At 46.3% G+C, this 27,707-nt stretch overlaps 1 protein-coding gene across 1 annotated transcript; it reads left to right on the top strand.

The window, feature by feature from the left end:
- Positions 1-16,375: 16,375 nt before the first annotated feature.
- On the top strand, positions 16,376-27,497 carry LOC308218460 (neuroepithelial cell-transforming gene 1 protein-like; the record flags this gene model as incomplete). The annotated part of the gene is made up of 4 exons (XM_080612629.1): positions 16,376-16,491; positions 16,588-16,654; positions 22,394-22,453; positions 27,390-27,497. The coding sequence occupies exons 1-4, from the start codon at positions 16,445-16,447 to the stop codon at positions 27,495-27,497; spliced, it is 282 nt and encodes a 93-aa protein (XP_080468755.1). The 5' UTR covers positions 16,376-16,444.
- Between the last annotated feature and the right edge of the window lie 210 nt (positions 27,498-27,707).

Raw genomic sequence — 27,707 nt, 5'->3', positions numbered from 1 at the left:
CTCTTCCTACAGAGTAAGGGGTGGCTGAGCAGCAGGAGCTGCTGCAGGGAAGCCCTTGGGACCCTCTTCCGTATGGAAGCTGCTCAGGCTTCTTCCTTTTCCACTCCCTCTTTTTCATGTGCCTTCCTGGAGCACCAATACCCGCAAGGAGCTTTCTTCTTGCTGTGTCTTCCTGTGTTGGAGCACACAGAGGGATCTCCAGAGGATGAAATAAGGGATTCTAGAGTCACTGCTGGCTCAGACTGAGCTTTATGACTCCCCTTCAGTCCCTTTAGGAGCTGCCAAGCCCACAGTGAAATCCTCTCCCTCTAGGTGTCACCACTGTATTGGGAAAGGAATCTTTCCCTTTCAGCTCAAGTTTCAATCTGAACATTAATATTTCACTTCTTTGAGCTTAATATTTACAATAAATTGACCAGTTGGGATATATTTGGGGTTAATTTCATTTAACTGAGTCAATATTTAGTGCTTCCCCCCTTAGGATGAAAGGAAACCATGACTGTTACAGGCTGCCTTTTCCCTTTCCTGCGCTGAATTAATATTAGTTCTCTGCTGACCATGTCCTTTTCCTAAACCATTTAAACTCAGCTTAACGGTGACTTTGGAGGGGGAGAGGAGCAAGCAGGGACCCAGAGCACATAAGCACATCTTGGCTGCCCTGGGCTCCCAGCATGTGGGTGGCCTGGGAGCATTCATCGCCTGCATCTTCACTTGAAAGCTCCTCTGCAAAGTTGTCTGGGTGGTTCCAGGTTTGTTTCTGAAGAGTCTTTGGCATCAGAGAGACCACAAAAGTCTATATTGCATAAAGTTACGATTAAGCTGCTTTCCCATCCCCACATACATAAAGGTCTTTGTAACTGCTTTTGTATCTTGCTCAGTGAGAAGTCTCAGTGCTTGGCTTGGTTTAAACCTCTAGATACAAGGTTTTGAAGTGATTTCATTCTCATGGGTGACTTTTAATAGAATCACAGAATCCCAGACTGGTTTGTGTTGGAAGGGACCTTAAAGCTCATGCAGTTCCAACCCCTGTCATGGGCAGGGACACCTTCCACTAGAGCAGGTTGCTCCAAGCCCCTGTGTCCAACCTGGCCTTGAACACTGCCAGGGATGGGGCAGCCACAGCTTCTCTGGGCACCCTGTGCCAGCGCCTCAGCACTCTCACAGGGAAGAACTTCTGCCTTCTGTAATGACAGTTGTGTTCATGAGTCCCTTAAAATATTTGGAAACCATCACCCAGGGCACTACAAAGGGTGCTCATGATTGGTCCATACTCAGAGTCCTTGGCAAGTGACATTGCCATTTGCTTAAGGGACTTTGCACCTCATCCAGGGATCTTTCAGAGCAGCAGCCCTGAGCAGCTGACTTTGCTATAACCCGTTTACAGGGGGGTCAGCTTCAATCTCAGCAGTTTGCAAGAGACTGATGCAGATCTGCCTTTAAACAACGTACCTATTAGGCACAACCCAGCCCAGTCTCTGCCTTGCCCTCCTAGAAGGCTGCAGACTGCTGGTGGTGTCAAGTCCCCTTCCCTAAGGTGATTTATCTCAGTCAAATGAGTTGGTGTTTTAACTTGTGCTACATCAAGTTAGGAAAGAAGCTGCTCTGTGTAGTAGGTGAAATGTTGAGATACACAACGTTGGCTTTGCAATAGTCCTTATCGAACCAGGTCTACGTATGTAACACTGTGTTGCTGCTTATTCCTGCCGATTAATGTATCTCCTACTCGGGTTTTGACATTCATTTTGAATTGTTGGTGATTGTTTAGTGCTTTGTGGTCCCATGTAGAGGAGCTGCTGCAATACTCATTCACACACCATAAGGGGGCAGATCTGAGATGGTGCTGGAGCCTAAATCCATTTCCTTTGCGTGAAGAATTGCTTCAGGATAACCTTTAAAAGACACAGTCATCTCTGTACTAACTGTCCAAGAATGTTCTCCTGAGCACGAATAACCACTGCTTGAGCCGAGTGAGCATTAATGCTGGGTTTCCTGTGGCTGTGTCTAGCAGACTTTCTCCTCTACAGACTCCACATTCCTTCTGGAGAGGTGCTGTTTTCCCCTTGCACTGTGAGTTTTCTTGTCTCTGTGGGTGGTTTGTTTGTTTGTTTGTTGTAAGAACTGGAAACATCTCTAATGCTTTTAATAAAACTGCATTATTACTCTGTTTAATACTTGCAAACAGACTTCAGGTGTATTTACACTTCTCCCATGGAAAGAGATTAGAGGCTCATGTCTGAACTCTCCTCCCTTTCTCATCACTCAGATGTCTTTCTTGGCCCCCAAGGAGCTGCCTTTCCCTGCCAGCCTCCATAAAGCTATCCCTGGAGGCAGCAGTTCCTTGTCTGCTGCAGTAACTACATTTTCACTCATTTCTTGATCCTTCATCTGGATTGTTTTGTCTGAGTTTCAAGCTTCTTTTCCTTTCCTTGCAGGCCTTTCTTTACTCTCTTCCTTATCTACTACTCCCTTTAAACCTCTATGGTCAGATAGCCAAATAACATCTGAGACTGTCATCCACATTATGAGCATTTGACTTCTAGCCTGAGGTCTGACTTGATTTCTACCACCATCCATGTGCAAATTGAGCTAAATTGGCCAGATTAGAATAGAAGGTATCTCAAGATGAAAATTGTCATCTAGGACTTGAACCAAATAACCTGAGAGCTGATACCACTCTAATGCTTCCCCACCAGCAGCAGAGTGGAGGATCTCAGCAGGCAGCACCATGAAGTATGTCCTTAACACCTACATGGGCATGGAGCTAGGGAGGACTGAGAAACACTGATGTGGGTTTGTGCTGGGGTTTTGTGACTTACAAGCTTGGGTCAGACACGGGTACCAGCCATTTGGAACAACTTCAGTTGGGACGCACCTCTGAAGCTCACACAGAAAGAGGTAGGAGGTTAAAACAGCATGAAGAAAGGTAGTCATAGTGAAAGGAAATGGTTTTCTTGCCTAAGCACAGTAGTTAAAGTGCCTAAAATGAATATAATTAAACAGTGCAAGCACTGTTTGAGCAAATGATTTCTCCTGAGGTGGTTACAGGTCTACGTCAGCTCAGCAGAGGTTGCTCTATTACTGGCTTGCAGAGCTGCCTGGGATATCAGCACTGTGTTTACTTCTTTTAACATTAGCAAGGAAAGACTGAAAGGGACTATGCCTTCCTAAAGCAAAAGCATTAAACAACCTTTTGTCAGAGCAAAGTACACCTTCAAGTCCTTGTAATGTTTAAATATTTAAAATATGAAGTCACTCGGTGCTGCTTTACCACCCACCTCCTAAGGCCTGTTCCTCTTCCCATCTTACCCTCAAATTGTAGAGACATTTCATTACACAGCTCCACCCTGCAGCCATTTCCTGCCTTGGTATTTTCTTCTCTCGTCTCCTTTTCTGTGTTCTCTACAGCTCCAGTTTAAGTCATGGTTCCTACACTGCTGCTGCCTTTATCTGCTCTCCCCAAACCCAACCCTGCCCCTGCTGCTTGTTTTCCTGCGTGGGATAAGTGCTAATCTCCTGCAGCCTGCAAAGCAATGCAGGGGGCATCTTTTTATAACCCTGCCAAAGATGAGAAGGAGGTGAACTTTCCCAAGAACATAAGAGCTGGTTCAGAACAAGGCTCCCTCTGACCCAGTGCACTGTTTCCAAGTGATCTGGGTACTAAGTAAGAACAAAACTGACATTTATGAGCATAGAATCACAGACTGGTTTGTGTTGGAAGGGACCTTAAAGCTTCCCCACAGGCAGGGACACCTTCCACTAGAGCAGCTTGCTCCAAGCCCCTGTGTCCAACCTGGCCTTGAACATTGCCAGGGATGGGGCAGCCACAGCTTCTCTGGGCACCCTGTGCCAGCGCCTCAGCACCCTCACAGGGAAGAACTTCTGCCTTATCTCCAACCTGAACTTCCCCTGTTATAGTTTGAACCCATCACCCCTTGTCCTATCACTACAGTCCCTGATGAAGAGTCTCTCTCCGGCATCCTTGTAGCCCCCTTCAGACACTGGAAGCTGCTCTGAGGTCTCTATGCAGCTTCTCTTCTTCAGGCTCAACAGCCCCAATGTTCTCAGCCTGTCTCCATATGAGAGCTGCTCCAGCTCCTGGTCATCCTCGTGGCCTCCTCTGGACTTGCTCCAACAGCTCCGTGTCCTTCTTATCTTGGGGACACCAGAACTGCACACAGTGCTGCAAGTGGGGTCACTCCAAGTGATTCTTCTTTCTCCGCTATGGTCTCAGCCTCCACCGGTCTTCAAGTTGGCTGCTTAATACCCCCTAATAAATCTCTTCCAAGGTTTTATCTAGTCTTGTCTTGATCCCATGTGGACATTGCATCCAGGACAGCTCTGCTGGGTAGTCCTGCAGGTGAGCTGTTTACTTGAGATGCTCCTGGTAGGTCTGTGGCCAAGAAAGCCTCTTCCCCACCAAAAAAGGCAGGAAAAGGGATGTGACCTGCCCCTACCCAAGTCACACACTGTATTTTATGGCTGCCGCAGAACTGCCTTGAGCAGGAAGGAAAATGCTGGCTTGGATTATTTCGAGCCAAAGCCATCCTGTGGCTTGGTTTGTTTGTGGTATGAATCATAAGTAATAATTACAAGCACATTATTGTAGTGCTGAGTTCCCCACACTGGTGCTATAGCAAAGGCTCCCTTTAAATACCCACGTGGCAGTACCACTGCTATTCCAAATCCCCCACCTCCTCCGGTTCTGAGAGCCTTGAGCTGCAGTTTAGTCCTGTATAGCAGGAAAAAAAGCTCTTCTAATACAAGGAAGCAACCACATTTCAGCTGTTCTTTAATAACCTTTTCCATGCATGTGTTCAGCCTCAGCAGATGATGATTGTCCTTCACTGAGTACAAGCACTGCTTGGACTCCCTTGTGTTTGCTGCTGGTTTCAAGGATGCCTGTGGACTCTTAGAGTGCTTCAGCTGGTAACTCCTTACACCACATTAAGTTGCTGGTCCAGTCCTTGAGCCCTACAACTGGTCTAACTGCATGCATACCAGCATAAAGAAAGAAAAACACAGCCAAACAGACTGTTTGCATAGCTGCTTAGAGTTAAAAAAGAGGAAAGTTTGTACTTGTCAGCACCAAAATGTATGTTTTCCTGCATGTTCTCTTGTGATAACTTCTAATATTTGTTGGATCAAGCCTTGGTTCCCACAAGAACCCAAAATAGTTGTCTGGATTTGGAGCAACACAGTCTCCCTCAGCTGGCATGGCTGCTGGGCAGCACAGCTTACTCCCACGGCTTCTGGGCACTTGGAATTCGTCCATTCCAACTGCTCTCCCTAGAGAGTGTTCCAAATAGGTATCACAGGGGAAGGGGCTCACAGGGGTGACACTCAGTGGAAAGAGTGATGCTTAAATACAACTACTTTCAGCTGAACTTGGAGCCTTTTGCCTGCCTGGAAATGCATGAATAGTTTAAAGTTCACTGGGAGCCCTCAAGAGTCTGGATTTGTGGGAATTAGAGTCAGGTAAAGTCAATCCAAAAGGGTCAGTGGTTCATCAAAGCACCCGGAGACAGTGGCCTTCACTTTGCTACATAAACACGCTGAGAAGACAGACTTATCTTCAAGTGTAGTCTCTATGAGACAGTGCTTTCCTGTGAGCAGGGCTGTTGTTTACAACATTTGCTTCCTTTCTCTTTCCTCCTTGAATGTGGTCCAGATACCTAAGCGTCTATTTGTGGTGTTCCCTGTGCATTATCAACATGAAGTTTAACATCTTTGCATTGAGAAGTCTGCTTTTCTGTTTTAAATGGTGGTGGTTTCTCTGAAGCACAGCTCAATCCTGACCTTAGGACCTAAAACTGCTGAAAAGGATGTGAACTAGTTAAAATAAGGCCTGACTAAAGGTTTCTCTAAGCCTTTAGAGGTACCTGCTATCAACTGTGCAGCAAGGATGACATGAGCAAGTGAGTCAAAAGTGTATTTACGAGTATTGCATCTGAGCTCTAACTGAAGTTTTTCTTAGCTGGTATCTCCCAAGCATTACAGGGAGGATTAATTTCACCTAACTTGGCCACCTAAAAGCTGATTCCTTATATTTGAGCTTCACACAAGGTTCCTTTATAGCCTCTGCAGAAGGAGAGGTGCCATTCAAAGCTAGCTTAAAATGCCTAGCTGGAGGTGTCAGCCTCTCTGCAGGAGTGACAGGGGAGCCTGGTCAGCTCTTCCCCCATCCCAGGGCTGACAGATGGGATGGGGCCTATCCCAGCTATATACTCCACAGGATAAGGGGAGTCGAGGTTTGGCATGCGGTGGTGATGTGGTTTCCCTTCTGTTGCTGGTTTTTGATGGTTAGGATTATCCTCTAGCTCATTATTCATGGGAGAAGTCATGACAGGCCTGATTGACAAGGGCCTGATGGATGAAACTCAGTGGTTCAAGAGCTGGGGATGCATTAGCTGATGTTTGAAGCTGTGTTCTTCAGCCAGAGATGATCTGCAGCAGTGAGAGCTCTTGCAGGGCTGCTGACAAGCAACATATTTAGTCAGCAGCTGCACTGCTTCTCCCTCCAGTCCTCCTCCCCCTCTGCTTCAGCATTTACATCATATCTCTGGGAAGGAGAGTACAAATAGCTCTGTGAAGTGGGCAGAATTACGACACACAGCATGTGCTTAATCATGGATCAGAAGATGTTAGTTCTGTCAGCAGCTTTCATTTTCCTCTTAATAAAGAGGAATAAAGTTCTTTCTCTTCCTACTGATAGATCATTGCCATAAACCTCCCTTCCATGCTTGCAGGCAAGAATACCTGCTTGCAGAACCAGAGGTCTTTGCACAGCTCTGCCCCTGCGTGCTGAGAGGCTGTGTGGGGAGAGTCTGCTTTTGCTGTCTTCTAGAGCAAAGGGTGGATGGAAGCAAGGGCAAGTTGCCCGGATGAGGAACAATCGGGTGATGCTCTGGAGCATCACTGGCATGAAGATGTTAATGCCGATGAGCGTAGGGACACCAGCTCCCTCCTGTGCCCTGTAAAGAGGGATGGTACTTCTGGAGCACCATGGTACTATAGAATTATAGAATTCCAGACAGGTTTGGGCTGGAAAGGACCTTAAAGTTCATCCAGCTCCAACCCCTGCCACAGGCAGGGACACCTTCCACTAGAGCAGGTTGCTCCAAGCCCCTGTGTCCAACCTGGCCTTGAACACTGCCAGGGATGGGGCAGCCACAGCTTCTCTGGGCACCCTGTGCCAGTGCCTCAGCACCCTCACAGGGAAGAACTTCTGCCTTATATCTAACCTGAAGTTCCCCTGTTTCAGTTTGAACCCATCACGCCTTGTTCTATCACTACAGTCCCTGATGAAGAGTCCCTCTCCAGGTTTCCTGCAGCCCCTTTAGGCACTGGAGCTGCTCTGAGGTCTCCCCTTCAGGAGCCTTCTCTTCTCCAGGCTGACCCAGCCCAGCTCTCTCAGCCTGGCTCCAGAGCAGAGCTGCTCCAGCCCTCACAGCATCTCCATGGCCTCCTCTGCACTCGCTCCAACAGCTCCACGTCCCTCTTGTGCTGCTGCCCCAGAGCTGGATCAGGACTGCAGGGGTTTCTCCCCTTCACGTAGCAGAGGGGCAGGATCCCCTCCCTGAGCTGCTGCTCCCGCTCTGGGACTGCAGCCCAGCACGTGACGGGGTTCTGGGCTCAAGCATACATGGAAGCCAGGTCACGGGGAGCTTCTCAGGGCTGCTCTAGATCACTTCTGCACTCAAGCTGTATCTGTGCCATTGATGCTTCTGTCCTTTCAGATTGGGCATAGCTTGGACTCAGGCTCCTTGAGACATGCAGGTTTTCCTTGTTTCCTCAGCACTGTGGTTTCTCTGGGATGTTTATGGTGTTCCCATCACGATGGCAGTTGAAGATGCTCTGTGCAGCTGCAGAGTTGCCTCAGCAGGTCAGCCCACGAGCAAAGGAGACCAAAGGTTTTTCCTACCCAGGCTGATGTTTGCTGCCAGCACAAATGTTTGCACAGTGGTGTTGTAAACTAAATCACTGAACTGGTTCCCTTACAAATAACCTTCACAAAAGGCTGTTGTTACCTGTTTCATTTCAGGTGATGGTGGGCTCAGTGCGTCATTACACCAGAAACCTTTGAGAAATGCCCCTGTGTGTGCTAAGAATAAACGCTGAAATAACTTGGAACAGTTGGAAAGGGGTTGGAGCAGGGAAAAGAAGAGACTTGACCATGTGCTCTTGAAAAGACCTTCTCTTTCTCCTGCAGAAAGCTCTGCCAGCCTTAGTGTGAGGGAGCTCAGTGCTTATGGAATTGACTTGGAGCAGATACGCGGATGGGGAGGGAAGTGTGAAGGCAAGCTGGAAGGAAGATGCTTGGGTCATAAGGGAAGTGTGTGGTGAAAAGATATCACTTGGATCCTCAGCTGAAGCTTGGTGTTGCTGTGGGGAGGCTGTTAATGCGCAGCTCTGTAGAGGTCAGGCATGTGATTGTGCAAAGATACCAGTGCATGTTTAATCTCCTCAGGGCTTATCTGCTCGTTTTCAGTGCTGCTGATGGCTTCTGCAGACAAATAGCTCTAATATTCCTGCAGTACCCACGAGGAGCAAACCCTTCTGAAATGGAAGCTGGTTCATCCCGTTCAGTCTGTGCTGAACTCCATAAAACTGCTTAAACCCAAATTGAATGTTCTTTGTATAATCTAAACCTGCCCAGAGTGTCTGAAAGCGCTTCCTTTTTGAAGGAGAGGTTGTTCCAACGTGAAAGAACAAACTAATGGCAATTCCAGAGTGTCTGAGCAGCACAAGAAGTTCTCAGCTCAGCACTTGCACTGCTCAGTCCTGTCCAAGTGGAGGATGGATCGAGGTGGGTTTGATCCCTGTTTAACTCCATTGCTGTGGGCTTTTATGGCTTTGCTATTAGAAAGCTGAGCCTGCTTCAATTCCTAATTGCACCAGTGTTGCAAATCCTCCTGCTGCTGCTGCCAGAGCGTTATTGCAGTTTCTAAACCACATTTCCAGAGACTGACCCCTCAGTCTTTTGCTCTCTATATAATTATGGCTGTATCCTGCTTTCCTTTGTGTGCTCCTGGCAGCAATAGCATTAATGAGGCACCATTAATGATGGAGAAGCAGTCTGAAACCTTAAACTCCACGTGGAGTTCACCAGCATTTTCCTCTCGACCATATTGAAGTACTGAGTCCTCCTCTCTTGCTTTTAGATATGTCAAATGTCTGTCAGTAGATTTTTCTTCTAGTAAAGCTTTTACCTGGAGCTTTTCAAGATAAGGAACCATGACAAGCACTGCAGTAAGTGCTCTTAGAGTTTGTTTGAACAGTGCTTGGGAGGCCTCTTATGTTAGCCAAAGCCTCTGGATATTGTTGAAATGGAATTATTCACTATAGTAAGTTAATAGAGAGGCTCTTTTTTGCTTCCCCCACTGCAGAAAAGCTATACATTCAAACTGTAAAGACCCCTTGTGAAGCTTTTCTGTTCTTGTCATTCAAACCAGGATTCCCCAGTGTAAATTTGGGGCAAGACTTTAAATCTGTTCGTGTTGCTGTTAGTATTCACCATCTTGGGACTTCATTGCTGCAAGTGGTTTAGATTGAAGAACAGCTTGCTCTGCAAACAGCGAGGGAAGGGAGCTGGAAGTCAGAGGGGAAGGAAGCCCAGAGTTGCTGCCCAGGCTGAAGAACGTATTTTGGAGCTCTCCGAAGAGAAGAGAACTGCCTGATCAAAGCATTTCTGCAGTTTCCTGGATAAGTCATCAAAACCGAAGGGAACAGGAGTGCACACTGTGACTGATGCTGACTGGGCGGGAGGGTTTACAGTAAAAGGGGAGAAAACTGTTTCAAATAACATTAATGGGAATTTGCTCTAACTGATGAGTGAAGCTGTTCTGAGCCTTCTTCCCTCATCTGGCTAATGGGAATCTGTTCTAGCACAGCCTGTGCGGATGTCTTTTGGATTTCTCTTGACCCCAAACCCTTATTTATGGCTTTATTAGTGTTTGACAGAAAGTTTTGCTATTTGCTGAATTGATTTAAGATCAGGTGTGTTACTTCACTGCTGTTCCTTCTTCCCTTCTGCACTTCCAGATGTGTTCAGCTCCGCACGTAGTCTTAGAATCCCAGACTGGTTTGGGTTGGAAGGGACCTTGAAGCTTATCCAGTTCCAACCCCTGCCACAGGCAGGGACACCTTCCACTAGAGCAGGTTGCTCCAAGCCCCTGTGTCCAACCTGGCCTTGAACACTGCCAGGGATGGGGCAGCCACAGCTTCTCTGGGCACCCTGTGCCAGTGCCTCAGCACCCTCACAGGGAAGAGCTTCTGCCTTATCTCCAACCTGAACTTCCCCTGTTTCAGTTTGAACCCATCACCCCTTGTCCTATCGCTACAGTCCCTGATGAAGAGTCCCTCTCCAGCATCCTTGTAGCCCCCTTCAGACACTGGAAGCTGCTCTGAGGTCTCAATGCAGCTTCTCTTCTCCAGGCTCAACAGCCCCAATGTTCTCAGCTTGTCTCCATACTTGACGTGAAATTCTGAGGACAAATTTGGCCAAGTGCTCCCTGCTATTGCTACATCCGTACCCGGTGAGAGGATCCTGCTGTTTATCCAAGGAAGGCCAGGAACAATGACTGTTTCCTTAGTCTGGCTTCAATGTGAAACAATTGAGCCTGCCCACTTACCTTTATCAATCTGTTATCTACTCAATTGCCCAAACTTCCTCTATTAAGATTATTGGGGCCCCATCTCCTACTCTGCTATGTTGCTGAACAGGTTTTGTGTTCAGGACTTCCCCTGCCTCTCTCAGTGCTGGTAGCTGGTTTTCTAAACCTGTTTGCAGGCCAACTTGGGAATCCAAACGACAAATAACCTCTTTTAAGGTTAAAAATACTTCATAGCTAATCTCTCTGCGGACCATCAGCATGGCAATCTCTATTTTAACAGGCTCTGGAAAGATTTACTCTTGGCAAGAGTTGGCAGTCTCATCATTTGCTGGTAAGCAGCCTGGAACATTTCATTTCTTGAAGCAAACAGAGGGTACCAAAACAGAAGGGTTTGTTCGTTCTGTACAATCTCAACAACATTGCCCTTCCCCTGCTCTTACTTGGGGGAGAGATTTGCTTTGCCAGGGTGTTGCCACAACATTTTACCTCTTGAAAGTTGTTTTTTGTGTGCTCGTAACCCTGAAGCTCTTCATCACTTTGAAAGCAGAGTTGCATGAATCAGCCAGCTGTGATTAACACTTTCTGCTTGTCTAAAGCTTGGTAAGATAAGGAGAAGAGTCTGAATCTGCTCATCCTGTCTTAAACCAAGGACATTATCCCCAAGACAGTTTATCAAAAAGAATCTCTCTCAAGGAAGTGACTGAACACAGTTGGTTCGGGTGACACAGCAGAGATAGCTATGGATATCCCTACAATAGGGCTGGGCCTTTGGAACAGCTTTGTGGTAAACACAGCTATTAACTCTATGCCACTGCTGGCACCAGCACAATGCTTTACTCTGCTGGCTCCAGGTACTCCAACATTACATCCAGGCTACTCTGCACTTGTCTGAGTTAATCACACAGTGTTTTGAGCCATGACCAGCAGTGCTGTGCTCTGCTTTTCCTCACGCTGTGGTGGGAGATGCATTAGGTAAAACCTCTTTCGGTCATCGCTGACCTTTCATTCACCAGCGTTGCCTTCACATTCCTGACTAGCCTTGCAAGGGATGCCCGTGTGAGCACTGCAATCCTGAGTCATCCATCTGCACGTAATAGGGGTGGTGGTAGTCATGCAGGTGACTAAATTTGGCTCTGTGCTTTTGAAGGGCTTTGCAAGCTCTAACAGAGCAAAAACCCCATCAGTTCTGCAGGCAGTGGTCCCATTGCTTAAATGGTGCCTCATCATGGCTCTGTTACAAGCAGTGACTCGAGAGGGGCCATGGATGAGGTGGGATGAGGCTTTGAGATGATAGACGCTGCTTTGCTAAAGGTCTTTTTTCCACTTAGCACAGGTCTGCTTCCCTCTATGTCTGTTTGCCACTCCTAATGGTTCCTGGCAGATCTCAGCCTCCCATGCTTGCCCAAAGACTTGGAAAGGAAGGAGGAGCAGTGAGATCTCTTTAAATCACAAAACGTGGCTGGGAAGTGTCCGTGATACCAAGATCTAGAACAAATAAGAGAATTCCTACTCCTAGGACACCATTGATGTTGGTGGCATGTAACAAGGAGCAGTTCCTGATTCCTTCTTACCCCTCTTGAGTCCTCTTACTAGACTATTGAAGAGGAGGAAATGAAGAGGAGGAAAGAGCCGCTGGTCTATAACAGGCTCTGCTGATGCAGAAGATGTGTTTGGTGTTTGGAGAACCGATGGGACCCTTTAATCTGGGGCAGGTATTTCTCTATTACATGCCTTTTAAGGGAGGGATTGGCTGCATTTCTCCCCACAGCTGAGTGACCAAGGGCGAAAGCCCAGCTGATGGGAGTCTGAGGTGGAGAAATTTCTCTCCAACTCTGTGGGCAACTGGAAGCAAAGTTGTTTGTGGCGTTTTGATCCATCATCCTATTGAGCTTCCCATCCCTACAACTCATTGTAAAATGCTGAGGTTTCCAAGTTAATGCTTCTCATGTGAGCACCTCTTCTATGGAGCCAGGCTGAGAGAGCTGGGCTGGGTCAGCCTGGAGAAGAGAAGGCTCCTGAAGGGGAGACCTTAGAGCAGCTCCAGTGCCTAAAGGGGCTGCAAGAAACCTGGAGAGGGACTTTGGACAAGGGCCTGTAGGGACAGGACAAGGGAATGGCTTTAACCTGCCAGAGGGGAGACTGAGATGAGCTCTAAGGCAGAAGCTCTTCCCTGTGAGGGTGCTGAGGCGCTGGCACAGGGTGCCCAGAGAAGCTGTGGCTGCCCCATCCCTGGCAGTGTTCAAGGCCAGGTTGGACACAGGGGCTTGGAGCAACCTGCTCTAGTGGAAGGGGTCCCTGCCCGTGGCAGGGGTTGGAGCTGGAGGAGCTTTAAGGTCCCTTCCAACACAAACCAGTCTGGGACTCTATGAAATGGGCCAAACTCATGGCAGAGAAGCATAACTTTAAGCATAACTTTGGGTGCTGCCAGGACCCCAGACATTGCAGCTGGGGCAGCTACAAGCAGCACACATCCATACTGGGATGACTGGGAGTTACTGTGACCAGTTTTCAAGCCTGGTGTGGCTTCCAGGCCACAATTTGGCTGCTTCTTGTGCTGGAGATCAAGATTCATATAATAAAACTGTGCTCCTGCTTCCCAAGCTCATGTCTGCCTTTAGAGACTGAGCCTCAGTCCATCCCAGTAGCTCTTTACAGTTGTGCATGGCACAGTTTGGTACACATTCATTCTCTCTTTGCTTTTCTATCTGTATTCAAGGAAGGTTTAATCAAACTCATGCATTTTCGTGTGGGCAGGTTACATGTTGGGATTAAACACTAAGGATTTTTCTTTCTCATGAGAAAAAATGCCTCTAATTTAAATTTCAAAGAAATCTGATGCTCATTCCCAGATTTTCTTCCTGAGCAGGATGTACTTTTCTAAATCCCAAAGAATGTTCCCTTCCAGAAGTTTCTCTTCCACGTAGCAATCAGTGTGCTGGTATGCAGCTCTTGGAAATGCCACTTTCCTTCCTGGAGCGGTGTCACAGTCATAGGGATTGTATTCAAAGGGTTAGGCTGATTCAAAGGTACCTGAAGGTCTTGTGGTCAAAGGAGCAGCTTCTTCCCATTTTAACTGTCATAATTCATGCATATAGTACTTTAAACAAGCTTATTTATTATATATCTTAGAAAATTAAGGTATTTTAGATAAATATATGTTCCGATATCTAAGTCTATGTGTATATATATATATCACAGATGGCATATTTACTGTTCTAACCACTTGGAAGCCCATGGCAATGTTCCTGCTTCCTGGTTTTCCACTGCAGATGCTGCTTGCTTAGCATTTTCACTGCTCACATGACAGCTACCTTGCTTGAACCCTTGGAGCAGGTGAGATGCTCCCTCAATGATCCTCAAGGGACTTCACTCACCCCAGAAGCCACAGGGAGGTATTGCTCCTATTCCATGGGATCTATTGGAGTGGCCAAGCAACTCTTACACCATATCTGGATCAAAGTCTATCACTTTCTGCTAAGGCTGCTTCAGCTTTTTATGTGTATCAGACACATTCCTTCACCATGAGTGGGGAATGAAGAGAATGTGCCCTTCCTGCACATAGTGCTCTTGTCTTTTTGGTACCTGGTGCCAAATAACAGTTTTGGGTCATCCCAACAAACAAAATCCATTGTCTGGACACCGGTCCTTCTTAGAGAGAGGAGCAAGAACCAGCTCAGGCATTCAGCAGCTGGTTGGATTCCTTTTCAGAGCTGAGTTTGAAGTAAATACAGTGTCCTGTGTATTAACAGACGTGCTAAGCAAAGGGTCAGCACAGAAATGTGTTTCTGGAGGAAAAGTGTTAAGAAGCTCGCCTGTGTAGTCTATATCTGCTGCTTTACCTCATCTCCAAATGCACCTTTTATTCCTTCACATCTCACTTCCCATAAGATCCACTTCATAACATATTTCTCTATAAATATTGTGTGGAGACCTCAGAGCAGCTTCCAGTGTCTGAAGGGGGCTACAAGGATGCTGGAGAGGGACTCCTCATCAGGGACTGTAGCGATAGGACAAGGGGTGATGGGTTCAAACTGAAACAGGGGAAGTTCAGGTTGAAGATAAGGCAGAAGCTCTTCCCTGTGAGGGTGCTGAGGCGCTGGCACAGGGTGTCCAGAGAAGCTGTGGCTGCCCCATCCCTGGCAGTGTTCAAGGCCAGGTTGGACACAGGGGCTTGGAGCAAGCTGCTCTAGTGGAAGGTGTCCCTGCCCGTGGCAGGGGTTGGAACTGGATGATCTTAAGGTCCCTTCCAACCCAAACCGTTCCATGATTCTATGATCCTTGTTGATCTGCACTGGCTGGTAGAACAACAAAAGCATTTTCCAGCTCCTTGACTTGTATTTTCCAGTCACCAATCCAGAGCACCCCACCCTGCCCAATCCATTACAGACAAATGCTTTCCCTCTCCTGATCCAGAGAGCTGCTGCCGTGAAACACCACTGACTACTCTGTAAGATGAATTTTCAGGAATGCCTGAGCAATGCCGAGTGCAAGTCTCCTGGAAGCCGGAAGCATTTGCATTCCTATGTTATATCCAGGTTTTTTGCTAATCCTGTGGGATCTCAGTACGAAGAAGAACAGTGCAGCTGCTGCGGGATGCTTCTTTTTCTGTCTGAGTTTGTGACAGCAAAGGGGAAACCTTCTCCCCTTTAGGTGCTGCCACTGCCTTTGACAGAGAAGTGTGTGGCCTGATTGGGACTCAAATTCCACATAGGAAAACTCAATGACAGACAGAAAACTGTTTCTCCATACCATGGCCAGGATAAGCTTTCAAAAGTCATTGCTGGAAACATACCTTAAATCCAGCAGACAGTGAAAGCTGGCACACAGCTTGTTTGCTTAACTGGGTGCTAGTACAATAAATGACTTGCAGAAGGCAATTCGTTTAGCATTGTTCAAAGAGCAAGGATTATACAAACGCCCTATTGTGTGTCCTGCTTTCTGATGGTTTAACTTTCTTGGATCAAAAATGACTTAATGAAAGACCACAACTCAATTCCTGGTCGTAATTTGATGGGAAACTACAAGGCTCTATTGTCAAAGGTACAGTTTGTTGCCTCCTTTCCTTTCAGCTTCATTAACCTTAGAAAATGAGGCCACAATATTAGTGGTTTATATTATTCGGACTGCTTTATCATCCCTCTTGGTCAGATTGACAGCTTTGGGGTCAGAAAGAGACCTTTTTCTTCCAGATCAGCCTGCAGGGCCCAGTGGGAGGTTTTTGCTGCTTCTGCTGCACATTTATTGTAGTAAAGCAGGGTTTTAATCCTGCACATTTATTGTAGTAAAGCAGGGATTTAATCCAACACCTGCAGTTGTGGTGGGGAATACTGGAAATCCCATTGGTCTCTCCTTCCCAAAGACTATGCTACATAGATTCATAGAATGGCTTGGGTTGAAAGGTCCTTAAGATCATCCAGTTCCAACCCCCTGCCACAGGCAGGGATGCCTCACGCTAGACCATGTCACCCAAGGCTCTGTCCAACCTGGCCCTGAACACTGCCAGGGATGGGGCAGCCACAGCTTCTCTGGGCACCCTGGGCCAACGCCTCAGCACCCTCACAGTAAAGAGCTTCTGCCTTATCTTCAACCTGAACTTCCCGTTTCAGTTTGAACCCATTCCCCCTTGTCCTGTCACTCCAGTCCCTGATGAAGAGTCCCTCTCCAGCATCCTTGTAGGCCCCCTTCAGACACTGGAAGCTGCTCTGAGGTCTCTACGCAGCTTCTCTTCTCCAGGCTGAACAGCCCCAATGTTCTCAGCCTGTCTCCATACAGGAGCTGCTCCAGCCCCTGATCATCCTCGTGGCCTCCTCTGAACTTGCTCCAACAGCTCCATGTCCTTCTTCATTATCTTCACAGCTTTTACGCTGGAGCTGAAGATGTATGATACCATCCAAGCTGTGGAAAACAGATGTGGTTTATCAATTGCTACCACAACCTGTAAGTTATTTACCTTATTCCTTCTTTCTCTTCGCAGGTACCCCCTGAGACGAGGCAGCTCTTTCACATTCCTCACGCCAGGACCACACTGGGACTTCACCCTGGTGAGTAAACCAGTTGGTGGGTACAGATTGCAACAGCATGCAAGCACAGGCAGGAGTACAGAGGTGAAGGTCCCTCTGTCTGAAGGAGAAACAAAACCAACACATTCCTCTCTATCTGGCTAGATGCTTTCTGAGCTTCTGAGGCTTCTGAGCTTTAGCTGGAGGGTTCTTTTTGCACGCAGGGATTGAGGAAAGGCAGGGAATCCTGGACACTGTGGTTTCTTCAACTTCTTATTTTCTGATGTGTTTCAGCTATCTTAACTAAGAGGGCCATGCAACAGGCAAGATATAAAACATGGGGTAGAAATGAACCTTTATTTTTTCTTAAATGCATGAATCAGTATTTCATTTGGTATTGAGAAGCTACCTAAAGCAAGCACATGGCCTCACTGCTGTAAGCCTTGTACTCTCTCCTCTTCATCCTTTAACTTACATCCCTTGCCAGGGAAGTGGTTCACATCCAGCCTCTAGAGCTGGTTGACAAAAATGAACCACTCTCTAGAGAGGGCCTAGACTGGATATAACTCATTTGTGATCATTTAACTTATTTGGGATGGTTTTAAAGCCACATCTAGAGCATGTTTTATGTTTTAACCATGTTTATAGGAGTAGGTAGACTGAGATGAGCTCCTGGGTGGAAGTTCTTCCCTGTGAGGGTGCTGAGGCTCTGTCACAGGGTGCCCAGAGAAGCTGTGGCTGCCCCATCCCTGGCAGTGTTCAAGGCCAGGTTGGACACAGGGGCTTGGAGCAACCTGCTCTAGTGGAAGGTGTCCCTGCCCGTGGCACGGGGTTGGAACTGGATGAGCTTTAAGGTCCCTTTCAACACAAACCAGTCTGGGATTCTATTCTATGATTTCTGTTCTGAATTGCTGCTTCACAAAGTCTGTCCCTCTTCACATGCTGAGGATTACAAGGCAATTAGTCAACTGAAGTAGGTGCATAGCGCGTAGTGTGGTGTGTACTGATCTTGTTCCATCTTAAATCTCATCTTCATGAGCTGCCTACGCTGATTTGCCCTCACTGCCTGTGGAAGTGGTGATCCCATCCTCAGGCAGCCTGAAAACCTTGCCTTGCCAAAAAGAAAACAGAGAGTTTGGGATGACCCAGCTGCCTGCACAATCCATGGGACTCCTGTGCCAGCACAAGGAAGGGCATGAGAACATGGCTGGCAGTGGGGAAAAGGACAAGAATACCTTTTATGAAGGAAATCCCATGTAAAATCAGCTGGAGCTTCTTGTCAAACATGTATTTAGACAGGCACTTTGCTGGCTGTGCCTTGAAGGCCAACCATGTGCAGGTTTGAGGCTGCACAAACACCAGGCAAGTGTGGGAGTGCTTTAAAACAAAACCATAACCTCTTGTAGACTTTGCTTTTGCTTTGTTTTAGAGACTTTCATCTGGTGACAATGTGCATCTGACTATTACAAAGCCCATGAAATTATATTCTTTGCCGTTTGAAGAGATTGTCCTAACATCACAAATTAAAAGCATTTTGATGGAGTTTCAAGTTATTCCTGTTCTTTGCATGGTTTTCTTTTTAATCTGCTTTTATTTGGCTATAAACATAGTCAGTTCAACTCTGAATTGCAGTTAGAACACATTATATGTCGTGGCAGACAGCAAATCCCAAAGAAATTAGGTTTGGAGGATTTAATTGCTCATCTGCATCCTCCGTCATGTCTCTCATCAACCTAATCCACCTCTACTTCTCCCTTCAAGCCCAAATAGCTTCATTTGCTGCTACAGACAGTGGGCACCTCTGAAATCCAGCCTTCCTCTGGAGATGCAAGCTTTCCTGTGGCTAGTTAGAGGTTAGTCTTGGACACCTAACACTGGAAGAGAAGCAAATACAGGAGGGGAAGGATACTGAAGCAGAGTGCATAGCTGTTTAGCTGCCCAGCAGACATTCCCTTGTGCATGGCCAGGGACCAGGTCTCTGCTCAGAGGCTTTGCCAATGCAGTTATGCTGACACACATTGATCAGAGCTCTGTGTTTTGGCAGCAGCCTGTAGGCAAGCCAGAACTCTCCTTTTCTAGGTGTCATGTCTAATGTGCTGGAGTAACAGTGTCCCACAAGGGGTTTTATTCCCTCCATGGCCACCAGTCACAAATAGCATCTCTTCATGTCATTGTTTGTGCAGCTGTTTAGCCAAAAGCCCTTTAAATGTACCTGGCCTGAGCCTTAGGGGAAGTGGGTAAGGAAGCCAAGTGTCCTCTTCATGCCTGCAGAGGTGGGATGGGTTGACAGAGGATAACTAGTGCGTGTTCTGCATAATTCTAAGAAAAGACAGTTCAGGTTAAAGCATCCTCTGATGGCTTCTGACTTGAAGCAAGGTTACTCATGGATTGTTTTCCTTTCTCCCTTTTCATTAAAGGAAGATTCATCTATGAGAAACAGGCACTTGAACTTTGTTGACTTAACGGTCCTGATGCACATTGCTCACCTGAAGCCTTTGTGGTGCTTTATGACTTCAGGTGGGCAATAAGCAACAAAACCCCAGACTGAGCCCTAAAGAACTAAATATCCTGGGTTTAGGCAAAAGCTACGGTAGGGGAGATGAAAACTAGATCATAGAATTATGGAATGGTTTGTGTTGGAAGGGACCTTAAAGCTCCTTCAGTCCCAACCCCTGCCACGGGCAGGGACACCTTCTACTAGAGCAGCTTGCTCCAAGCCCCTGTGTCCAACCTGGCCTTGAACACTGCCAGGGATGGGGCAGCCACAGCTTCTCTGGGCACCCTGGGCCAGCGCCTCAGCACCCTCACAGGGAAGAACTTCTGCCTTATATCTAACCTGAACTTCTCCTGTTTCAGTTTGAACCCATTACCCCTTGTCCTATCGCTACAGTCCCTGATGAAGAGTCCCTCTCCAGCATCCTTGTAGCCCTCTTCAGACGCTGGAAGCTGCTCCGAGATCTCCACGCAGCTTCTCTTCTCCAGGCTCAACAGCCCCAACGTTCTCAGATGCTTGTTTTCAAATGGAAAACCAGCACTTCTTCAAAAAGCATTCCCAGAGCTTTAATCAGAACCCTTGAAATGGAATGCACATTCGTGCTCATGGCATCAGTTAGGTTTTTCTAGCAGCAAGGCACAGAATATTTAGATTTCCCCTCCTGATTAGCATCTTTTTATGCTTCTCCTTTACAATAAATACCTCTTTGAGAGCCTCAATCAGCTCTCACAGTTTTTACACTTTAATAACTCTTATAGAAGTAACTTGTTCCACATGACATGAGTTCCGTGACAAGGTTGAAGTATCAGATCTCCCCCCAAAGATGTGAGAAAGCAGCACTATAGCAGTTGCTTTTCTACCATGTGCCTTTAAACCCTCAGATTTGAGCAGTCTGAAGAGGTCTTTTTCTTGGAATCTGTTCTTTTTCTGGCACCACACAGGAATGACACAGCTGGCTCTGTAGTGAAATGTCTATGAAACTATATTGGGCAAAGGAAATGGGCTCCAGCCAATGCAATACTTATTGCATAAGTCTAGCCAGTTTAAAAACAAAACCTTGGCCTTCCTTTCGTGTCTGGGCTTTGGACTGGAGCTGTATGTTAAAGATGTTAATGTGCTTGACTGCATAAGGAAGGAATAATATTCAGACCAATGAGGCGTGGTTGTCTTCGTCTTTTATTGCAAGTTTCTGCTGTTAAAGAGATGCTAAAACCCTTCACTTCCAGATGGGAAAAATAAGCTGCAGACTGAAAAGGTGTGGTTAGAACCGTCTTTTACTGCAAGGGTTTGATAAATAACCAAGCCTGAATATTTTACTCGAGCTTAGAAAGAGCCAAATGGCTGAATTTGCATGTGTTCTCCAGCCTGCCAAAGGTCTGCTCAAAGAGTCTGGAGTGTGCAGGAACATTAATTCAGTGTCAGTGCTATAAATATGAGAAGACATTATGTCTGATGTGCGAGTTTTCTCCTCTGTGGTTAGCAAGTCTCACAGTGAAGGGCCTCATGTGGCAGAGTCAGTATCTTATCTCTGTAAATACAGTAGAAACTAAGCAGAAACACTGAAATCAATGGGGAACTTTGGACTTGAAGCCACTTCTGTGGTGAGTTTGAATAGCTGAGGAGAAAACAGCACCAAAACCAAGAGTATGAAACACTAGTGAGTGCACTTCAGTAATACCTCACCATTACATGTGTGTATAGCAGAGTCAGCATAGTGTGGACAGGCAAGAAGACACATTGGAGCACCATACAAAAGGACCAGCAAACAAGACAACAGGTTTGAAAACCCTCATGGGGAGCTGGACATCCCCTCAGCAGCATCAGCTTTCCAAAGGACCCATGGAAACTGCTCAGCATTGTAAAGTAATCTGAATGAATACTTGTATTCAGACATCTTAAAGACACTTCCAAAGGTGACAAACCTCTATTAAAGCTACAACTTTAATGTGAACGTATTAATTTCTAAGAAAACAGGATTTGTGTATGGCCCTGCCCATAGAAGCAGGTTGGAACTGGATGAGCTTTAAGGTCCCTTCCAGCACAAACTATTCCATGATTCCCTCTGCAGCTGCAGGGAGGGTGTTTTCCTCATTTCACTTAGTTCAGCATCTGATGAACTGATAACCAACATGTAGACCAGTATAAAAACACAAAACAGTTTCTTTGTACTTAATGAAGTGGAAGAGGATGAACTTGATTCATTTTGAAATGTTGAAGCACAAGGGTCAAACATGGGATGAAAATCAACTCCTTGTTTTAGGGATGACCAAACACTTTATGCTTATGATCCATGTTTTTCCAGACCAGGTGATCTCCAGGCTGGCCCAGCCTAGCAGGATGAGTCCACAATTGCTTTTCCACTATGTGGGTAATGAAAATGTGCTGCAGAAGCCCAGGTAGTGCAGAACCAGTGGGAGGTATCAGAAAGCTCAGGGCAGATGGCTTTGATCATTGTCCTGTTGGCTTCTGCTCCTCTCTGGAAGGGAAAAGAGCTGAGAGCTCCCTGGCCAAAGCCTCATCGTTCTTCCCTAAAGCCCCTTATTCTTTCAGCCCATTGCATTCCTAGCAGGAATGCTTCAGCCACAGCTGTCTACTGGCCACATCCAACACAATGAATTAAATAGGTGACCAAAATTACCCTCACATACACACGTTCAGCTGTTTAGAGAACTGCACTATAAAACCAATCCCTGATACACAGGAAGAATCCCCTAAATAAGATATATTTGGGTTTTAGAACATAGCTGAGGAGCAGGAACAACCAACCCAGTGCAAAACTGCTTTGTATGCTGGCACTGTCTTAAGGTGAAATCAGTAAACCTCTTAATTCTAAGCCCCCCGCCCAAACCCAGCCAGGCTGGTGAACGAGAATTAGTGTCTTCTGGTGTCCTCTAGAGACCTTGGGTCCTGATGTTCACCAAGTCTGACCCTCTGAGTTCCTCACTCTTTCAAAAAGCCCAATTTTATTGCTGGATTGCTTAAAAACCACAAAAAAATGTTTCCTTTAACTAAAGGAATCTCAATTCCACAGTGGTAACCGCTGCGTTCTGTCCTGCTGCTGAGATTTCCCACTTAAGGCTTTACTCACAACCACAATTATGGGATGTGCAGAGAAACCAGCTTATAGACATCTAATTTATGGGTACCAATCAGGTGACAAACCTCATGAAATAGCATAAACATGCTTCAAAACCTTTAGGGCTTTTGAGTTATTGCAGTTAGATGGGGGTGTAATGGAAGAAAATGTCTCTAGTTGCTTTAGAACAGCTCTGTTTCGTTTCTTACAGAAGAGGAAGCGCCGAGAGAAGGATGATGATGCAGTCAGTCTCTGCAGCCTTGACTTTAAGGTAACCAAAACACTTTGCTTTACAACATTGTGCAATCAGCTACTCTGTGGAGTGGCTTCCACTGGGAACACAGTGCTTTCTGTGTTTGCATTTCCCGACCAACACTTCAGATGTGTACAGCTGTGTTTGCTCTTACATACACCTCTGGGGTGGGCTGAGGCCTGCTTCTGCTATCCATAACACTGTTTATGATCTCCTGGTTTAATCATTCATATCCTAAATGTGCCACAGTTTTAATGCTGTGTGAAATGAATGTGTGTAACCCATAACTTAGCAAGAACATAAGCATTTGCAAGTGCCAGGAAGCAAAACTGTGCAAAGCCCCTTCAAATGTTGCTTTTGTTTGACTTTAGTTAGTGCACTTCAGTGTATTGCAAACAAGAGGGACTGTCTGGGAGGTAAATTGCTCTTTAAGCTATGGATTAAAGTGACTTAGGGAAATGAGGGTGGGAAGCTGCAGAGCTGCATCATTTTCCAAGCACTGTCCAAGCTTGGCTTTCTGAAAGAGAAACTGCTTCAGGGCAGTGTCCTTCTGCCCTGAAGAGCCCACTGCCAAACACTTCTCCTAAGAAGGGAAGGAAGAGAAACAGGGGTTTTTCCTAGGAAGGCAGCTATTGAGTTGAGAGTTAACCAAGTGGGGCTTAGGGTTTATTAGACTGGGATTAAAAGTCATTTGTTAGTGGGGAATTTCCTGTTTGACCTCTGTTGTTGTCACTCACTTTGCATTTGTGCATTATTTATTAGCCTCACTTAACCTGGCTATTGCTGCATGCTTTCCATGCCCAGTTGTGGTGTCCAACAGGCTGACTCTGAGCTTTGGCCTCTCCAGACCAGATCTCCTGTCCCAGATAAGACCATCCCAGTAATTTCCCATTCAGGGAGGGGAAAAAGAGTAAAAAAAGATTATCTGCTGTGCTGATGCCTCTGAAGTGACTGTGTTTGGGGCTTGTTTTGTTTCTGAGCTCTTTCTGATGCAGATGGAAGTGCTATGGCAAGGAAATCTGCCCTCAGGGAAGAGGGGTTTCTTTTTCTTTTCCTTTTAATTGAACTACCTTTTTATATGCTGGAAAAAATTGCCTGAGGGTTGTCCCACCACATTAAGGTGTAGCCAAAACATCAACAGTCATTTGTGTACTCCCCTTTAAAGAGTTTTAACCCAAATGTGCCAGGGAAGAAGGGAAATCCCTGGGCTAACAGTCAAAGTTCAAGCTGCAGCTTTGATTAACCTTTTAAACTTGTTCTTTTTGAAGGGTCAGGCTTTCCCGGACGTTAGAGAGTTTGAAGGACATCCACCACATACACTCCACTGTATTCTTGTTAAAATACGTTACCCGTACTGATTGGGTTGTAATTTTTAGGCTGTTTTATACCAATTCTCAAGGTTATTGAGATTTTCAAAAGCAGTAAGACAGCCATTTATAGTCAGGTTTTCAAAACACATCACCAGGACTTCAGAGTCTCATTGAGCACTTATGCTGTAGCCCAGATTGTACTTTGCTCTATCTGGATTTTATGAGGGTGAACCAATAGACTAAATTTGGCTCCACCAGACCTCAATGTATCTATTTCATTGATGAAATAAGGTCACAAGAGAAGATCAAAAATAAGACTATTATGGTCAGACCATACACTGTTTATCTCTCTTATCTGGGGAGACCCCCCCTGCAGTCCTGATCCAGCTCTGGGGCAGCAGCACAAGAGGGACGTGGAGCTGTTGAAGCGAGTGCAGAGGAGGCCATGGAGATGCTGCGAGGGCTGGAGCAGCTCTGCTCTGGAGCCAGGCTGAGAGAGCTGGGCTGGGTCAGCCTGGAGAAGAGAAGGCTCCTGAAGGGGAGACCTCAGAGCAGCTTCAGTGCCTAAAGGGGCTGCAGGAAACCTGGAGAGGGGCTTTGGACAAGGGCCTGTAGGGACAGAACAAGGGGAATGGCTTTAACCTGCCAGAGGGGAGACTGAGATGAGCTCTTAGGCAGAAGCTCTTCCCTGTGAGGGTGCTGAGGCGCTGGCACAGGGTGCCCAGAGAAGCTGTGGCTGCCCCATCCCTGGCAGTGTTCAAGGCCAGGTTGGACACAGGGGCTTGGAGCAAGCTGCTCTAGTGGAAGGTGTCCCTGCCCGTGGCAGGGGTTGGAATTGGAGGAGCTTTAAGGTCCCTTCCAACCCAAACAACTCTGGGATTCTATGATCTGACAGATGGGAGCTGATTTTTCAGACTTTGTCTCTATCAAGTGTCTATGTTCACAGCATAGCTGTTACTTCAGCTCCACTGTCTCCCCCAGTAAATATAGCTCAGCTGACAAGCTGTTGTTTTGTCACCGTACTTGCAATAACAGAGGAGTTTTGCCAGCATATTGCGTTCACACTCCTTCTAGGCATCTTTGTGCTGACAAAATGCCATGTAGTTGGTGATCCCATGAAGGGCTGCTCTGGAGCAGGGAGCTGCACCCTCATATCCCAAACTTGGCACCTTACCCAATGTATGTTTTTAACATAAAGTAAGGGGGAAGGGATTATTGAACTTGGATGTGTACTTGTCTTTCTGAAGAGGTGGAGCAGCCCTTTATTGATGTTTAAACTTCACATATTGCAGCTCATCATTCCGCATACCAGGGAGACAGTGCACAACATGGCAGAGGAGATCCTGCCAACCCAGAGGGACTGCAATTCCCTGGCTATTCCTGTTTAGTTTGCCTTGTTAACCTTCCTCTTGCTGCCCAGAGTCCTCCTCAAAACCCAGTCAGGTCTGTTAAGTCTCTAATTGGATATAGAGCCTAAAAACCTTTCAAACATCACCAAAAGATGAGGGCAAAGATCCAACCTGAGACCATAGTTACAGCATCCACTTCCTTCTGCACTGAGCAACCCCTTTTCTTGTACCAAAACACACTCTCCTTTGGGGAGAAAGAAAGTATTTTCTCCCCATATCAGGTCTGGAGCAGTGCTACAATGTGAGCTGTTGACAATTGGGTAAGACAGAAGGGAGTGCAAGTTGCATTTCAGGGATAGAAACAAGGAATTGGGGGCAGGCATTTATTAAGCAGATCTTTATGCTTTAAAACTGAGTTATTTGTGCATTTCAGGTGGGATTATGACCAGCTTTTTAAGTGATCATCTATGAAACAGCTCCATATTCTCCCTACGCTTATGTAAGGTGTTGAGTGATTCATGGGAGGAAGCAGTGCTGTGTTTTCTAAAGGGGTGTGTGTGTATCTGGATGTTTGTTAGCAACTAGATAAATACTTTTCACTCTATAAGACAAGGAAGAGACGGATGCAATGGTGTATTTTACCAGAGGCAAAATGAAGCCTGACTGAGTAATGTGTAACAATCATGTCTCGTCTCGATGGTGTTTTCTATTGGTTATGGGATCTCCTGGTAAGGCTTTAGGAGCAGGAATTTCACAAAGGAAGTGAAGGCACGGTGAGGACCCTTTGGATGAACCTCCATGCTGTGTCCTCTCAAAGCCTTTACTCACTTTTTGAGACCAAACCTGTGAATACCACTCAGCCTGGAGAGGAGTCAGGCCAAGAGTTGTACTAGTTTTGGCAGCAGAGACAGTGATGATGAAGCTGACAGTGACAATCTTTCCACAGAAAGCAGATAAACACTGATTATTATATACTTTAAATGTAAAAATTACTTGGATAAAAAGAGGAGGCAGAGGAAGAATCCTCATGTGTCTGTATTCTTGCTGGTCATCATTTGAAGCCATCAAGAAGCATCTTTCCATGGTCAATACCCTCACAAGCAACTTGGCTTCAGGGAAGGGATAACACAGTGTTGAAGGCCAGGTTGGACAGGGCTTGGAGCAACCTGGTCTAGTGGAAGTGGGTTGGAATTAGATGAGCTTTAAAGTCCTTTCCAACCCAAACCATTCTATATCTAACACAGCCTAAAGACCACCACTAAACATCGCAAGACACTGCAGCGGTAACTCCTTCCTTTAGAATATATACCCACAAGCTTTAAAGAAACACCAACAGTCCTTCCCCCTCCCAAATACAACTGCTCCAGAGGACTTTTACAGGAATTTTATTGGCGTGTCTGACTCATGCAGGAACGTGCCTGTGCATAAGGCACCGATTTGTCTTTGGAAACAGCCTTTGATCAAAACGAACATCTCTGGCATCGACTCCAGACACACAACTATTGGCACGTGAGCAGCTTGGGAGCTGAAGTCAACTGTAGTTTCTCGCACCATTACCCTGTTGTTAAGGTGGATGTTGTGTTGAGTAACATCACCACATTGGATGGTCCCTGTTTGCTGGTGTTACATTCATATTCATAAGAAGGAAATTGCTTTTCTGACCTGAGCGCACTAATGTGCACTGGTTGATGGTTGAGGTAACTTGTTTTCTACAGAGGTCATAGGTTGTATTACAGTAAAAATACATCTACATTGTGGATTGACAGGGGTTTTTTGTCTTGTATTTGTAAGTGTATAATGGAATTGAATGGCAGCTAATTATAGTAACCTCCCACCATCCAAAATAAATGCTGGATTCCAGACTGGCTTGTAAACCTTTCAGATGACCCAATAGTCTCTGGATGGGTCATAGCCTACTTTTGCTCGTTTTCCAGAATACAGCTCTGCATTTGGCTCTCAATATAAATATCTGGGAGTGGAATGTTAAACACAGCTCACGGAGAGTAAACAACTTTGTGTACTGGGGTCTGACTGCCCTGCCTGCATGAACAGGGACGGGAGGAGATCTTATTTATGCCTCTGGCCATCATATTTATGCCAGTCCTGGAGTGTTCTTCAGGTTACACTATGTATAGTACATTGAGAGTAGCTGTAAAGCAAGTTTTTAGGTGGATTTCAGTTCCTAGTAAATAGGATTTGAAACATACAGGAGTGGAAAGGAATATGCTGTAAGTGTGATGGATGCTTTCATTTTCCCCGAGACTCCGAGCCGCCAAAGGGATTAAAATGTCGCAGGTTCTTTCTTTGAAGAAATTGAATCCAGATGTCAGGCACGTTGGAGGGATGCAGGATCTGGGAAAACTGCCTGCTGAGGAATACCCCCCAGCCTCTGGGCTCAGTTAATGCACCAACTCAAGTCTTTTCCCTTCTCCAGACACTGGTAGAACTGAGATCATTCGACGTTGGTTCTTGTCAGCAGAAGCAAACATCCTTCTTGTAGGCTTAGGTATAAAATAAAGCAACCCTGAAGTGTCCTGGCTGATGGTTGGGGTTGTGTAACTTGGTCAGAACTGAGCTATGAGGATATTGAGGATGCTGTAATGATTCTCTTCC

Source organism: Psittacula echo (genome assembly GCF_963264785.1).
Source record: "Psittacula echo genome assembly, chromosome: 1".
NCBI lineage: Eukaryota > Metazoa > Chordata > Aves > Psittaciformes > Psittacidae > Psittacula > Psittacula echo.
This window is presented reverse-complemented; position numbering and strand designations above follow the sequence as displayed.